The following is a 17,255-nucleotide window of genomic DNA, read 5'->3' as shown; positions in this document are numbered from 1 at the left end:
ATGGTTGGACAGTGTCATCGAAGCAACCAACATGAATTTAACCCAACTCTGGGAGGCAGTGGAAGACAGGAGGGCCTGGCGTGCTCTGGTCCATGGGGTCACGAAGAGTCGGACATGACTAAACAACTAGACAACAACTGTTCAACAACATTTGTTGAATCTCAGTTTGTCTACCACTGGGTTATACAGTTTCCTACCATGTTGCAAGCCCAAGCGAAAATTTTAGCTCTTCTTAAAGAAATTAGAGAATTCCAAAGCACAAAGCTTCCATGTCAAGTTCAGCCCTGCATATCATATTGTAGACCTGAAGATTTTTTTTCCAAAAAGGATACTGTCATGTATTGAGACACACTTTTTCATCAAGCACAAGAAAGAATGTATTTGTTACTGCTACTCTTATTTTATTTGTATTGTTTTATTGTGGGCTTCCCAGAGTAGATTTTATTTAAATCAAACTGATTTAATCAGGACTTAAATCATGATTTAATTTTAATGGATTTTTTTGATAATTTATATTAAAATCATTTTAAAAACTTAAATTATGATTTAAAATGCGATTTAGATCAATTTGACTTTTTAAAAAATAATTTATTTTTATCCACACTATGGCCTCCCTGCATCCCACTGGCAGATAAAATTCAGAAAGGAAAAGAAACAAATTTACATGTGAAAAAAAGTACAATTGATATCAGCAGCCTATATTTGATCAGTTCCATTTCACAATGAATCTATTCCCTCTTAAAGAATGAGCAAGGTTGCATTTGCACCCAGTCAACAAATTTCATGTTATTTACATAATAGAACCATAAGCCAGATGTTTATCAAAATATAAGACTATAAAAATAATTTAAAACAGCATTTTAATTTGGCCTTAAATAAACCACATGGCATTGCCAGAACTTTGAAAAATAAAGTAGAACACTTACTCACCTGTTGTGGACACTATCGTCTCTCTGTTCTCACTGCAGAGTTGTGACAATAGACTCGTCTTGCCAGAGCCAGTGAGACCTATGCAAACCAAGTCATATTCTGGTCGAGGTGGCGGAGGTCCTTTGCAGCAAAGCGCTCGAAAACACTGTTGTATAAGGGGAAAAATGACGTATTTGTTCTAAGGAAAATGCGTGTGTTTTTAAAAATCAAACAAGCTTTGGTGGAGCTTTATGTTATTGCAATGATTCAGAAATTACTACATCTCAGTTAAGAGATACAGACAGGCACTCATAACAAAATTAACATGAATACATGCAGAAAGGGAGCAGCAGGCTGGCCCTACCCCTCTCATCCACACTCTGTTAATGTGGAGGACTACAGACCTAGCATCCTACACCCATTTAGCACTCAAGCAAAATCAGAAATCTTAATTTCTTTTACCATGGAATTAGGTTCTGAATTTGTGATTTCACTTATTCACGGTTTGCTGCAGCCCTATAAACAACATATAACACCCCCCTGGGAGTCCTTCTGTAGTCACTTAGGGCAGTGCCAACTACTCCCTGGCCCAAACATACCACACAATCCTAATTAGACCAGGGAAGCCCTGATCCATTCCTTCCACAACCAACAACAACAATAGTGGGCACCAGACATCAATCTAGCAACAACAGTTTGCAGCAGCACTTCGAAACAGATGAGGACATGAATTTTCCCCCATAGAGTCAATCTGGCCTGGCTGTGTGTCCAGTAATACGCTTAAAGGTTTAGGACTGCTTAAAGCTATAATGCTTTTTACTATCTAATGGCGTATTTTAGGGATGTATTCATTGTGCTTTTTCAGGCTATAAGCCCCTGCATTTTTAGAATACTGTACAATTAAAACAATCTTTTTGGTATTGCTAGTATTTTGGAGTGAAATCTGACTTAAGTATTTCCCTGCAACTTAACTTTAGTTTTTATGAATATTTTTAAGCATTTGTGACTATACATTTTCCATAGCTGTAAGACTTTGGAATGTTTTCAACAACTTCGAGGTATTATTGAATACTTTATTACGATCAACAGATCAGATGTGATTGAAGTATTATTGTGCATATATAGAATAAAAACTATGTAGATAAATAAAGCTTTTAAAGATAGGCAAGCTAATGTTGCCTGGAATCAGTGCAGATGGCTGATATTCCTATTCAAATAGGAATATCCACGCACAGCTGGACTTAACACTCACATGTCCACCATCTTTCCAATCGTTCCTGGACTACTGTTCTCTTCCCACTCAGTTAGCCACTCCAGGCAGGGGGAGGGAGGATGAGTCTCCCTGCATAGATGCTGAGTGGCCAGCCAAGTGGGAAGAGAGCAGTGCTCCGGGAGTGATTGGAAGAATGAGTGATGCTGACACTACCGGCGGACACATGAGTGGATGGTCCAACCCCAGGGGCTGGAGCCTCATTAAGTCCAGCTGTGAGGGAATATTCGTATTCATATACAAATACAAATATGAAAATCCCCATCTCCAATTGCAACCATGAAGAAACCTAAGGAGAAAATGAGAAGCCTGTGTTCATCCCTGTCAGCATTTGTCCCAGGAAGGGTTAATACCAGTATGAAATCAGATAAGCATTCCCAATCATATCAATATTCTCCTTGATACCCAGATGAATAGAGGTCTATAACATTCTGTAGGGCTCTGGGGGAGGTATTCAGACATCAGACTTTCTGACTGATGAATACATCTCATTTTACAATAATGAGTTAGCTCTTTCTGAAATGTATGTTGCTCTTGTCAGATGTGCTTCAAGTGTTGTCTTCTCTGTCAGGGTTATGTGACTTAACCCGTCATATAAGGTTTTTAATTTTCTATTTAAATGGAAAAAATGTGTCCTGTCCTTCCAGTATGTTCATACCCCTCAAACTGGCTAACAGTTAAAACGCAAAGACAAAATATGATAAAACTCTTCAAGAAATTACAATAAAATAAAATTTCCAAAGGTGGACACTCTTTCCATAGAAGAAAAAAAAAGTGAGCTTTGTGGACTACAAGGCAAAGATTTCACACATGGCAGTACTGCAGAGAAACAGAAGCACTACATTAAAAATATTATCTGGAAAAGTATGTCATCTCGCCATTTTTAAAACAAAAGCCTATTTGAACCAAACAGGATTTGCCATAAAGTGAAACATGATCTGACAGGAGACCGACCAACCAAGACCCTCCCCCTCTGGGCAAAATGTCCCGATGCCTGAAACCAGGGCTAAATGAGTGGAGGGAACATACAGATTCATGTAAACCTACCTGCCTGTCCTCTCCATCCAAAAGCCCATGAGGGCGTCACATATTCAGCATTAAGTTGGCTGGTGAAAGTGTTATCAGGAACCTTGATAAACCAGAATCCCTGATCACAAGAACCGTGTAAACAAAGTTCAGCTCCAAGGGCAGACCTACTATGAGACGACTTTGGAAGAGTCTCCCATTAGAGATTCGCCTGGCTCCCTCGCTGGGTGTTTTTAAGAGCCAACTTAAGACCTGGCTCTTTAGGCAAGCCTTGCCTCCTGTCACTACTTGATCTTTCCTTCTCTATTTTTATTTTTTCTGTCTTTACTTTTTCATTTGAGCTTTATCTTCCCATCTTGAATGATATTATTATTGTTGCTTAAATTGTTGTTTTAATTGCTTTTATGCTATTTTTTTTTGTAAGCCGCCCAGAGTAGACGTTGTCTAAATGGGTGGGGTATAAACTGTATAAATAAGTAAATAAATGAAGCTTAAGTTTCAGGGTGCCTGATTACAGAAGGCCCCAGAAGCAACTTTAGTCCATATTTTTTTTTTTTAAAATGTGGTGATCTGGATGTTCTTCTCATCAGCTGAGCCTTCAGTATGACTGAGAAAGAAATACACTTTATTCAAGAACTGAGGATAAGGGAAACCTGACTGTCTAAAGAAAAGGAGCGAGCTAGCCCTGTTGGCACTCTCCTCACATGGAGAGCGATCCTCTGAAAAGGACATGATTTGCATCTTTAGCTTTTCCACTTGGTGAAACTTGATTTTTCATAGCGCCAGATGACATAGGAAGACTCCACAAGCAGTAGAGGTTCTTCCTTTCAAATTACCTACAAGAAACTACCTACAAACGTGCCTCTCTCTTTCTCTCTGCCTCTCTCTTTCTCAACTGACATGAAGAAATGAACAACAAATGTGTATGTCTAGCTGTCTCCTCCTTAACTTTAAAATATAGTTTTAAAAAATGGAGCTGAATAAAATTAAAAACAATTTAGTCATGTATCACCTCTTTGAAACATCTATGTAAGCTATTTGTCATCTGCAAAAAGAGACCTATCTTCCTGTGGGACAAATTACTTTGCTTTATAATACAATGTTTAAAAAAAGGTTTTTATAGATTTCAAAAGGCAAATAAATCCTTAACACATCAGGAGCCAAAGGTGGTAAAGAATACTTTGGGAACCTGCTGCTGCACTTTATGGTGCTTTAGAGAACAGGTTTCAAGTGTTAAACATGCATAGATGTATAAAGATTGTATCTTCATATTTAACAGATCTGCACCTGTGTTTATTCAGCACAATATTTCTTAGCTTAACGCTACAGTTGATTTGTTATTGTAGTTAGCCTGAGACAGTAAATATAGCTATGGGACAATAAACTGCAGTTCTGAAAACGCCTCAACTTGTCACCTAAACCCTCTAAATAGAACAAGGCCTGGCCATTGCAGCACAGCCTCGAAAAGCAAATACAGAGCAAATTGGCAGGCCAGTGTTTTGCATCAACACAATAGAGGGCATCTCACTAAAAATACGGTAGTTTACAGGGCTTTGCCAGGAACTCTAACTGGGGCCCCACCCTACTTCAAAGCGGTGGTAAATCACCAGCTATTATTATCTGAAATTGTATAATGTCTCTTTTTTATTTTTATTATTCAAACAATTTCCATTTTGCTGTATCTAATGGCATCTTAAATTGGTGTACAAGCAGATAAAATATCTAAAAAAAAATGAAGCACTGCATTATTACCAGAGAATCATGAAATAAAAACATTTCATATTAGAGATGCTGAACACAATCCCCAAACTGGTTAGCACAGTGAGTATGAAAAGGCCTGGATTTTTAACAAAACACCTTGAGCAAGCCGCAGTTGGTGTCCCTCAACTGTGGGAAGGGATTCCAAAAAGTGGGGGTCACTATAGAAAAGGCCTCTTTCTGGGCTGCTGTCAGATGGCTATCCAGAGGCCAAGGACTACCGCCAAGGCTTTCTCTGAAGGGCAGGACATGTTTGAAAGTACCACATAAACAAGATCCAGTGTTAAATGACACAGGCCCAACAATGAAGTCTGCTCAGGAAAATGTCTCCAAATTTTACCTGATTTTATTCCCTCTACGTATATGCAACCAGAGAAACCATACCAAGGATGATTTACTGTAGTTTTCCGTGTATAAAATGACACTTTTTGTTAAATAATTAGACAAAAAATTGAGGGTTGTTTTATACACGGAAGGCAGCCGCTTTCCCTGCCTCTTGCGAAGCCACAGGGCTTAGGGGAAAAAGGAAGGGAAGGCTCCCTTCGGGTAAAGGGGCTGCAGGATCGTACCCCTTTGATCCTGAAGACCTTTCATGGGTGCTTCGGGATCAAAGGGGTGCGATCGTGCAGCCCTTTCACAGCTGTGTTACCCACTTCCTAAGAACACAGCCGTGAAAAGGCTGCACAATCGCACCTCTTTGATCCTGAAGCAGCCATGAAAGGTTTTCAGGATCAAAGGGGTGCAATCATGCAGCCGTTTCATGGTTGCCTTATCCATTTCCTAAGCCCCGCGGGGATCAAATTTTCTAATTTGGGGGTTATAAAAGGGGGGCTCCTCTTATACATTGGGTTGTCTTATAAACAGAAAAATACGGTAATATAAGGCATAGATTTATCTAAACATTTGAGTCTGTTCAAGTCACTTTAAAGATCTAAACATCTATTTGGTTCAGCATGAAATGGTATATACAGTATAACTGTATTATCATAATAAGATGGTAGCAATACGTAATGATATAATATGGAATACAATGGAAATAATGCAGAAAATGATAATGAAATGCTGGATAATATTGACACAGTGCCTATTTATAATTTGTCTTCACTGCATTTTTCTCAGATTTCCTAGCAGGCCATTTTTGTCCCGCCACTTCCTAGACCGTATTATTCCAGGATCTGTTCTCACACTAGTGAATGAGAGAGGAGGGAGATCAGATATCGAAGATTTTGTAAGATTTTTTTAAAAAACGATCTTCAGTCTTTCACAGATCAATCAGGGCAGATGCACCAAATTGAGAATATTCCCTTCACAGTCTGTTTCAACTCCACATCTGTTCCACAAACTCAACCACTGAGGAAGCAGATAGCATATTGAGGAAAAGCTATGGAAGGCCCAAGTGTCACTCAAGCATCCATGCATTTCCCAAACCCCAAAATGCCTGCACTCCATCATTTCACCTTATTATTTTGTTTATAGAACCTCAAGCAAAGATAGAAGCAAACAGACTAAAACAGATTGCTGGTGATTCTTTGTTTTAAGGCAAAACAAATCACTGGTAGGAAAATACCAGAAGAAACCAATGAATATTACAAATATGGAGAATCTGAGGATACAGCATGTCTTGTCATTTCCTATTAGGATGAAAGATGGGCGCAGATTATTCAACAATAGCCTAGAGCACAAAGCTGTGCTAAAAGCCATCCTTTTACAGATCTTCAACTAAGCAAGAAAAGCTTCTTCAGTGTGATTCATGAATTAAGTATGCTACAAGCTCAGCTAACTGAGCTCTATTTTGTTAGCACTGGAGATGTATTGATAAATATTCTACAACTGCCAGCTACAACAAACTAGATGAGCGTGAAAAGTCATAGGACCGTAGAAATCAAGCTAAAAACAACAACACTTGCAAATGCAATCCAATATATGTCCGCTCAAATGTAAAATCCACAAATGTAAACATTTTGCTTACTCTCAGGTAGGCTGGATTCAGGATTATAACCTTAAAAGACTACCATGCCGTGTTTTTTTAAAAAAGTTTTATTTGTTATTATTATTAATATGCCCCTCTAAACCCAGCTTCTGTTGAAAAACGAGGCAGTGTTACTGGTGGTATACAACACTCATGTGGAAGTTCTACTTCACCCACACAGCACCTGTTTATGCACAGCCAAGACAGGAACCATGCTGCATTTTCACAGTCCTGTAAAAATGGCAGATGGTCAACACCTTGTAAGAACCAACTTGATAAAAAGGTAAAGCCTACACACACAAACACTTTCCTGGAACTCCAACCAAGCAAGATGGTAGTAGGGCTGGGAACAGTTGTGATGGAAGAAGGTGAAGCTGGCAATGAAGGACTGGTCACTTTTCTTACATGTTATCTTTTCTCAAATTCTGTTTCCCTAACCTGTTCCACAACATGCTGTTTTTCTACTAACAGTCCAATTCATTCAAGCATGCAGTTCTTCCTCTACAGACTAAATGGAGAAGTCAAAGAAACAACATTACCATTTCATAGTGCTGGATGGATACATTACACTACAGTTTAGTTTTTTTCTAGGACTTCCTACACCATCAAAACTTCTACATATTCTAAAGACAGGAATGGGCAATGTGTGGCTGACCAAATGTTGTTGGACTGCAAATCCCAACATCCAGCTGTTAAAAAAACAGTGCAATTATATCCCCTCAAATGCCTGAGAATAGAGAATCTTCTTCATTTAAGATTTATAGCACAATCAAGTTGGGGCCGAATAGGAAGAGACTATTTCATACACAGGGTGCTACAATCAAAAGGCTTCCACTTTAGAAATGTACAGATTACTAAATCACTTATTCACTCTTTTCAGATCAGACTATCTCAACTTGGTAAGACATCTTCAAGCCTCATGAGAACCCTTATTTCTAGGCAAGAGCAGGACACAAACTGCTGTTTTCTTTCAACAAGTTCTTCTTAATTTGCACAAACCATATCTGCACAAAGCTAGCATCTTTTCTCTTTGAGAAATAGAGCACCTACATACATATCAAATGGAGCACCTACATACATAGCAAATGGAGAACCAGATGAAAGACACAAACAACTTCTCCAATGTATTTCATCTTTAGAATTCCGTGCAAAACAGCAGCACTCATACCGTTTTGAGCACTGTGAGCAATTTGCATTACAGTATATGTATCATCTGTAGAATTCTGCATGATTTGTGTAAAATACTATTCTATAATCTGTAGCAACACAAAACACTTTGCCCTCCTGCAGGGGATGAAGACTAATGTTGGAGCTTCTGATCTGCATGTCAGATGCTGAAGATAATGAAAGATTTACACTCCGACCAGGGAGAGTTAGAACTTTGAGAAAACACAGTTAGATGTACAGTAGGAGAAGGGAAAGTTTTGTTCAATTCTTGTTGAGAATGCCACACCATGCCCTGCCCTTTTTCAGAGCAAATTAAATTATTTTGCACTTTCTTTTCCTCTTGTGGAAATGCATATCTTAAAATGCATATCTCTACTTCCTCCTTATTGTCACCTTCCAAGCCTCTCTTGGAAAACTTTAGTTGGTAATCGAAAGGTAAGGGTGCATTTTTTTAAAATTAGTTTTTACTTAACCGCTGCAAAAATGCCTGTTCTTGTTCTTGCCCTCTTGAGGAGTAAGGCAAATAAGTGCACAGTTCCTCATCCTCATGTGCACACACGCACGCACGCACACCCAATTTCTCCTTTATCACCATTCTTCATGCCTCTCCTGGAGGAAACACTCAGCAAGAGTCAGCAGGTGAAAGGACATGTCTACAATATTAATCTCCTTCCTGGGGAAGGAACAGATCCACAACAGCTACTGGTTGCTAACAAAATACTGATGAGAAAGTGAGACAGATAATGTTACATCGCATGTGTAGAACTTCCTTCTTTGAGGAGACCCCAGTTTTCTGCTCTATTACAGTTGCTATCCACTTCAGTGACTAAGCCCTTTATGTTTCGCTGTCCTTTACAAAAAAACTACAATATTTTTACAGTCCTGAGCCTAGGGTTTTTTATATTTGCTTATTCACACACGGAGCTGCACATTACGATTACTATTGTGTGTTGACTGCAGAAAAACAACAATTTGCCAAAGGCATGGGCTTTAGAAAACAGATCACGGTGCCCTCTGCAACAGAGCAGGAGCTCTAAGACGTCTAGGACGAGCAAATGAAAGGAACAGGACATTGTCGTTTTCTAAAGGGCACTGTTCTTTCAGTTGTTATCTAAAAGCCAGACAAATAGCACATCATACGTGGCTACAGAAGACTAGACATCTTGTTCGCTGCTGAACTATAAAAACACAAAGAAACAGATGCACAAAGTTTGCTCCACTCTTTTCTATCTGCAGGCTTCTGTACCTTATTTCATTAGATTGGGGGCTGCTGACCAGCAAAACAGATATTGATTTATTAACCAGTGCCAACATAAATTATAAGTAGCCCAACTATTTAACTTAAAATGCAAGGGGTGGAGGAAAATACACTGTTTTTCAGAGTTTGGGAAAATAAAAACATTAAGAATGGGAAAAGGTGACTTGTGTTAAGATTCTGCATGCAAAGCAATTTTAATTTTCCAACTAGGTTTATAATGAATTTTACCACAATAAAATTATACTATATTCCAAACCCTTTGAAATGAATCTGTACAATTTCCCTGGCACAAAGCATAGTGTTTTCCCTTATAGTACTTGTTTACTCAGGTACACATATATTTCCAACACTCAACATCCTACTGTTCAGACGGAATATTTTAAGGGTGACTTACAAAGGTTTACGGACAATGAAATCAACAGAACAGCAAAGAAGTCCTCACCTGGTGATAAAAAGTATCATAGTTGGCCTTAAGCCAGCCTCCCCAGGGAGAATCTTTCAAAATTAGGGTGCCTAAATCCTCAGTTTCTGCCTGCCTGCCTCCCTTTACAGGAAAGGAGGGAACAAATCCACAAAATGGCCTCTAAGGAAACCTTTGTATTTCAGCAAAGGATGCAAACATTACTTAAGCATTGTTTCACAACAGTTCTATCAGCAATCTTTTGTTGTAATTCATCTTTATTGATTTTATAATGCATACGCACACAACATTGTGAACAAATAACAATGCATGATTCAATTAATTCACACATTGTTACAGATTAGAAATCACAATCACAGTAATTTCAGCTTTTTGGCAAGCAGGTGCACATAATGCCTGTGTATGTTTATAAATTGTATTGTTAAATAGGGCTGCTACTAACTATGCCTTGGACCTATTCTAGCTGTGTGGGATATGGTCCACATTTTTAAGACAATCAGAAGCAGGAAAAAAGATAGGAAGCTTTTAGACTGGCTCAAACCCATTCACCATCTTCCTTTACTCCAGCTTTGAATAAATGGGACACAAATGCAGTACTTTAGCACACACACACACACACACACTTCTAAAGGGCGAAAAACCTCATTCAATCTTTGTCTTTTAGACAACTCCACAAAGCTGTCCATCTCAGTAAGGCCACCTTCATCACTTAATTCTACATTTTCAGTAGTATTTAAAGCACAAGAAAAGCAACCACATATTTGCTGCATTTTGCTAATGATATTTCTACTTCCTATATCTGCAAGTTATTTGCCTCTAAAAATCAGGGCACTGCACATTCTCTTTCCCTGATGCTAGTCACTGTGTCCAAATTCTAAAATTTATCTTGAACATGTAACCAGTCAAGTGTACGAAAGGTTAGCTCAATAATGCTTGCTTAAAACACACTACAGGCATACCTGAACACAAAATCTATGAACAGCGGTCTCTCAAAATTATGAGAGATGAAGAAAGCTTCAGAAAAAATGTCCAATTATTTTCAATACCTTTATCATATGACACCAACCAGAATACAGATGACTAACGACTATCAGACAAAGATGGTGTAACACATTGGGTTGATGCAAATAATTCAAAATTGGACCAGATGTGATGTCTGCGGCTCGTGAAGTCAGACCAACAGCTTTCAGACTCCAGATGAGCCAGAGATGACAAAGGCATCAATTTACAGCCTCTGATCTGTCCTTCCAACTAAAGACTAGCTTGCCCAAATTCACCTGCAGATCTGCCACTTGTCTTGGAGAAGTCCACAGACTTCTTTGTAAGCTTGCAGCACAAAAGCATGACACAAGCCCTCAGTCTTCAAAAAGGAGAATAAATGTTGCACTAGATTAAAAATTCAATTACAGCCAAATCAATATTCATTCCTAAGTGGAAGAAGAGACAGAATCTTCACGGAGGTTCATCCATTTGAAAAAGCCTTTTCTCACAGAAGCAGAATTTTCTTATGGCTGATTTGTGTCTTCCCAACAAATACAACAAGGAGCAACAACTGCCTTAAAAGTTACCCTTTAGATGTAATTCAGTCCCAATACTGATTGTGGTTCTTTTAAAGCTATTCACTGCCTGACCAGCTGCATTTAAAAGAATAACTTGCAGCATTATTCTTTCTTATGTTTGTTACTTCGTTTAAAAGGACAAGAGTATACCCTTGAAAATTCTGAAATGACAAGGAGTGGTTCCAAATTCTCTTTAAATGTAATGTTATAAAGAGAAAGCACTGTTCCTTGTACGAAAAAGGTGATCAACTTCATTGAGCTTTCATTACTTAAAGGGTAGGAAACGTGTTACAGGCAACAATTACTTGTAAATCATTTGAAAGCTCTACAGTATCATGGCCAACAGCTGTTGACAGACCTATCCCCCTGACTTTGCAAAACCTCAGTTCTTCACCTACTTTCTCCATTCTACTAGTAATCATATGAACACAAAAGCCAGGCCTCTTTAGTCACCTGCAGCCACCATTAAAGGAGGGGGAAAGTATTCCAATCCACTAAGTAGTTTGCTAGCCCTCTCTTCCTGTACCTTTCAAACATAAGTCTATATCTGCAGTCTATGCCATGTTTTTAGGAGAAATGATTATTACAACTAATGCAATCACACTATGAATTTCTATAAAGGCACTGTGATACTGAAAGTTAATTTTTGTATCCTCCAAAATGTGGGGAATTTTGCCTCATATTTGATGCATAACTGCAAGAATTTAAGTATCCTGGTAAGGGAGAATGCTGGTCTATCCAGGAAATTCAGTGAAATGAATGGAACATGTGCTACTTGTGATTAACTGGTTCAATGAGGCGACACCATTGAACACTGGATTTAGCCTGTTGTTGTTGTTTAAATGTCATCAAGTCACCTCTGACTAATGGTGACCTTATGAATGAATGAGCAATCTCCAAAATGTCCTGCCTCTAACAGCCCCGCTTAACTGTAAATTCAGCCTGTAGCTTCCTTTAGAGTCAATCCCTATCATATTTGGTCTTCCTCTTTTCCTGATGCCTACAACATCTCACATACAGTGGTGCCTCGCATAGCGATCGCTCCATTTTACGATGAAATCGCTTTGCGATGGCCCCTATGGGGAAAATTCACTTTGCGATGATTACGGGGAAGCGCTTCCCCGCGATCATCCCAAAGGCCCCGCCAATCAGCTGTGCAAAAATGGGGCCTTTGGGATGATTGCTGGGAGCGCTTCCCTGCGATCATCCTAAAGGCCCGCCAATCAGCTGTGCTGCGAGGGGTGGAGAGAGAGAGCTGAAGCACAGCTGATCGGCGGGGGTTTGCGATGATCGTGGGGAAGCCATCATCGCAAACCCCACCGATCAACTGTGCTTCGTCTCTCTCTCTCTCCCCTCGCAGCTCCAGCCTCGGCAGGGAGACTGAGGCGCCGGCGCCACCCTGGCCAAGAAAGACCCTCTGCAGGCGCAGAGGGTCTTTCTCGGCCAGGGTGGTGGCGGCGGCGCTTCAGTCTCCCTGCCGAAGCTGGAGCTGCGAGGGGTGGAGAGAGAGAGAGCGAGCCGAAGCACAGCTGATCGGCGGTGCCTTTGGGATGATCGCGGGGAAACGCTCCCCCGCGATCATCCCAAAGGGCCCATTTTCGCACAGCTGATCGGCGGTTCCAAAATGGCCACCCGCTGTGTTGCCTCGCTTTAGAGGCACCGAAAATGGCCGCCCCTATGGAGGATTTTCGCATAAGGTGAGTTTTTAAGCCCATAGGAATGCATTAAATGCATTTTAATGCGTTTCTATGGGCTTTTTAAAATTGCTTAGTGATGAAATTGCTTAGCGACGTTTTTTCCTGCACAGATTAACATCGCTAAGCGAGGCGCCACTGTATTATTGTCTTTTCTAGAGAATCATGCCTTCTCATGATGTGTTCGAAGTATGACAGCCTCCATTGCCTCCAGAGATAGGCTTGATTTCCTCTAGGACGCACTTGACTGTCTTTCTGGCACTCCAGGGTATCTGCAAAGCTCTCCTCCCTAGACTGCCAGAAAGGTGAATAGGTAGAATTTAGCCTACAGCTTTTAAAACATTCTGCTCTGTGCAGTCATTCTGTGGGTCCATAGTCAACCTTCCAAGACCTCCAACCTCCACTTCCTCTGCTATCTTCTACTACACATAGACACTGTAAAAAATTGCATATACAGTACATAGAAACAAAGGAGCATTTCTATCTGCTTGCCCTTAGAGCAGATTTTGTCTTCTTCAGGGTTTCACATTCTAACTAGTGGGAAGTAACACAAGCAATATGAGGAAACATTGGATTAGGTCTGGTGTACCACCAATTCCTAAGTGAAACAGGTGCATGGAAAATATAATGTTCTTATTATCAGTGACAAACTAGCCCACCTGGCTTCTTAAAAGGCATACATTGATAACAGGTTTCAGTACATGTAAATATTCACTTAGCTGTGTATTAGAAATAAGTGAATGTTCACTTAGCTGTGTATTAGAAATAGGAATGTCTTTTTCAGTACACACACTATTGGGGAAACTTGGAAAATAGCTGAAATTAGTTAATTTTAATTAAGAAAAGTAATCCATGCTTTCATACACTTTCATAACACTGAAAATTCAAAATATAATTTTTTGTTTCACACTTCTCGTTAGGCAACAGATGCCAACAAAGTCCATTCCTTACACTGTCTGGAAAAACACAAAACATACTATAAAATTGTAGCCACCAAAAATATTTACAAGTGATATGAGAAAGGTATGTCGGCCATCTACTATTAAATATCTGGATATATATAAATGACAAATGCAAACAAAAACATGCAACATACACATATGCATAGATACATAGATTGAAAGCAGCTTCTTTTCTGGTTGTTTGGAAAAATAAGCAAGTCTGGGATTTTAAGTGAATAACGTTCTCGTGCAATTTTTAAAAAGTATTTTATATTACTCATTTCCTAGCAGAAAACAGTAACAACCCACAAGACTTTGGATTCCATTTTAATACCCCCCAAAGGGTTCCCTACCCTAATTTATCTTTAGCTTTGGTCAACAGCTAATGATTCCTGCCTTGCATAGTAGCTATGACCCCTACATTTGAGGTGGTATGATCAAAGGCGCTCTGGCCAGACTTGGAAAAACATTTCCACTGAGAATGGACATCGTGCCTGTCAAAAGGTTATTCCCACTGTGTGCAGGGAGCAGCTCATGTTACTCTAGAGTAACATGAAAGTTCAAACCCTAGCCATAGTAATCCACATACATGTTTTTCTTTCTAAAAGCAGCATATGGGATACAGGGGGAAAGAAGAATAGATATCCGTCTTATCATCTGAAAGGGGAAATAAAAGGTTTCCTCAGTCAATCCAGCTGCAAGTCACTTCCTTTTAATCATTTCTAAAACTCAAGGCATCTATTTGAAAATTGTTTCTATGGAATCTGTGTTCAGGAAGGGAATGGGGGCTTTGTAAATAAATTAGGCTCTCTATATTGAGTAGAAAACAAAATAACTTGGCCAGCGTAAATCTTAATGTCAGTGACAGGAAGGCTTTGGTGAACCATTACCATAAATCTGACAAACGCTAATTTGATGGGTGGCTGTATCTGTCTGCTACAAAGCCAGTCTAGACAGTCTATTGAGAAATCCTAAAACACAACTGTTTGTTCCCCGTAACACCATCTGGATATGGCAATAAGAGCCGACCCAGTGCCATTCACACATGGATCAAAGCGCATGCTAATGCCATCATGAAGTCATACACATAAAAAATTCAATCTGAGAACTCTAAGCAATTTTGCTAAGTCTTCGGCAGAGAAACCTCAGACTTCGCACATCTCAAACTAAGTGCATGAAGAGGGTAAGGGGGGGCAGAAGGAGGGGAAGAACAGAATATTTAATGAGCTTGGCCTTCGAGAGGAATGTTAGGCCACCCATTGTATTGGAAAGGGCCCATGTCACTCTTCAGCCATAGCACCCCTCAGGGTGCCGCCTTTACAAAACTGATCTGAGGGGCCTATCGTAATTACCTGATTCAAACAGAGGGCCCCAAAAAGAACAGAAGGGCCCCCAAGGTGTAACTCTTCTGATTATTTCAACAGGCTGCTCGAATGCTCTGCATCCCAACAATATTCCAAACTACTCTCACAGCATTAAAATGTATACTGAGGCGTTAGATCAAAGCATCAATGGCCCCCTATTGAACTACTTCAAATATTACAGATGTAAAGGGCAAGGCTGGCATTTTCTTCCTGCATCCAACTGCCATGTAACAGATCACCTTCCTGCAAACTTGGATTTTGAAGAGTGCAACATGCCAGCAGCATGGAGATGCACATCCTTGCTTCCCTCTCCCTTGCAAGCAAGTAGGAGGAAGGACAAAATTTTCCCCTCTCCTCTGTGAGAGAGCGCAAGATATTTTCTGGAGCAATTGCAGAGATGTTTGTGGAGCTATTGACGCCACAATTTTAATGCACATCCTATGCCTTGCACAAATTGTGTATCATGTGCAAATCGCCTGCCTTGTGCAATTTGTGCAAAATTACTGGATAAGTTATCTGTGTCTTTTCTTTAACAACGACACAATCCTTCTTTGCTTGTGTGCATTTCCTTTGCTTCTTATAGGGCAAGGACACTAGATTTATGCAGAAAACTGGGAGCAAGTTTCAAAAACAAGGAAAAGAAGAGCTCCTTGTCTCACTTTGGAGGGGAGGGCTCCTGCAAATCTTTGAAATTTCTCCTCAAGGAGAAATTTCGCAGGTCCTCTTTGCATCCCTGTGTAGGGATACAAAGACACATTTAAAAACTAATCCATTAAACAACTCCTGGCTTCATTATTTCACATCAACAGTAAAATTTCAGCAAATAGTTCCTCTTTCATGGCAGTGTTTCCCTTTTACCTTGACTTTGTAATATTTATATTTTGAGGAAAAATCTCAAAGGAAGATAAATAAATTATGCTTCCTTAGTGAAAATATACACAGTTTAAGGACGCACAAAGCCTCGGACAGAAGATCTGGGGTGTCGTTATAGGGAAACAATGTGTTATTTATTTATTATGTTATTGCTGTACTGTATATTGCCAGAGATGAGGAAAGGTGCTGGTGCAATTTTCTGTCCCATGTGCCAGAATAATTTAGCTGGCTTTTAGTAATATGCATGCCAAAATGAAAGACTGGGTGAGGGGGCATCATTTGCTATACTGCTTCAGGCAATAACGTGTCCTGGGTGGCTTCAGATGCAAAACAATATGCTCCTTCAGTACTAACACAGTGACGTCAATGTTACACATGAGGCACATTAGAAGGATTGATGATAACCCAGAGGAATCCAGCATTCTTTCCTTAGCTTATCTGATCCCCCCCTCAAGCAGCAGAGTTTGGATGCACATTACATATCACTTAGTGGTGTATGCCATATTGCATACTGTATCTGAAGCTTCTCTCATGTGGCCTGGATGGCTTCCATTTGAGAAACGTGTGAAGCTTCCCCCACCCACCACTGCCTGGAATTCAATAGCCTACATTCGAATGCTGCTGAGATTCTACCCATGTACCACCAATACTGTCAATCCTGATTTCCAGTTGGAAGAGCCTTCATAAAATGTTCCCAGTTCTAGAACAATCTTAGAACCCAGCACCCTCCCAATGTGTTGGCTGTGAATGATTCAAGTTGCAGGTCAACACAAATGAGGAGCAGGGCTAGCAAACTGGCAAAGGCTGCTCTAGAGCAGTGGTTCTTAACCTTTTTGAAAGAAACGCCCCCTTGAGCCATTGAGGAAGTTATCATCGCCCCCCTCCCCACGGTGATGATATCTTTTTATTAATTAATTAATTAATTAATTTATGACACTTAAATCCAATGACCTCTGAAAACAAAATTCAATTCCAAGAAAATGAAATGCCCCCAAAAAGTAACATTTAATGATTTAGTTGCAAGTGAATTTTAAGACGCAAAAAGA

General features: G+C 39.8%; 1 protein-coding gene across 4 annotated transcripts in view; it reads right to left on the bottom strand.

Annotated features, from left to right (window-relative positions):
• The window catches only part of ARL15 (ARF like GTPase 15), a 207,010-nt gene that overhangs the window by 106,980 nt on the left and 82,775 nt on the right, over positions 1-17,255 (bottom strand). For all 4 annotated transcript variants that reach the window (XM_078384437.1, XM_078384439.1, XM_078384436.1 and 1 more), the window contains one exon: positions 931-1,075. In XM_078384437.1, coding sequence (XP_078240563.1) covers positions 931-1,075 — 145 coding nt within the window. The remainder of the gene's footprint in view (positions 1-930; positions 1,076-17,255) is intronic.

The sequence above is a fragment of the Pogona vitticeps genome, chromosome 2 (genome assembly GCF_051106095.1).
Source record: "Pogona vitticeps strain Pit_001003342236 chromosome 2, PviZW2.1, whole genome shotgun sequence".
Taxonomy (NCBI): Eukaryota; Metazoa; Chordata; class Lepidosauria; order Squamata; family Agamidae; genus Pogona; species Pogona vitticeps.
This window is presented reverse-complemented; position numbering and strand designations above follow the sequence as displayed.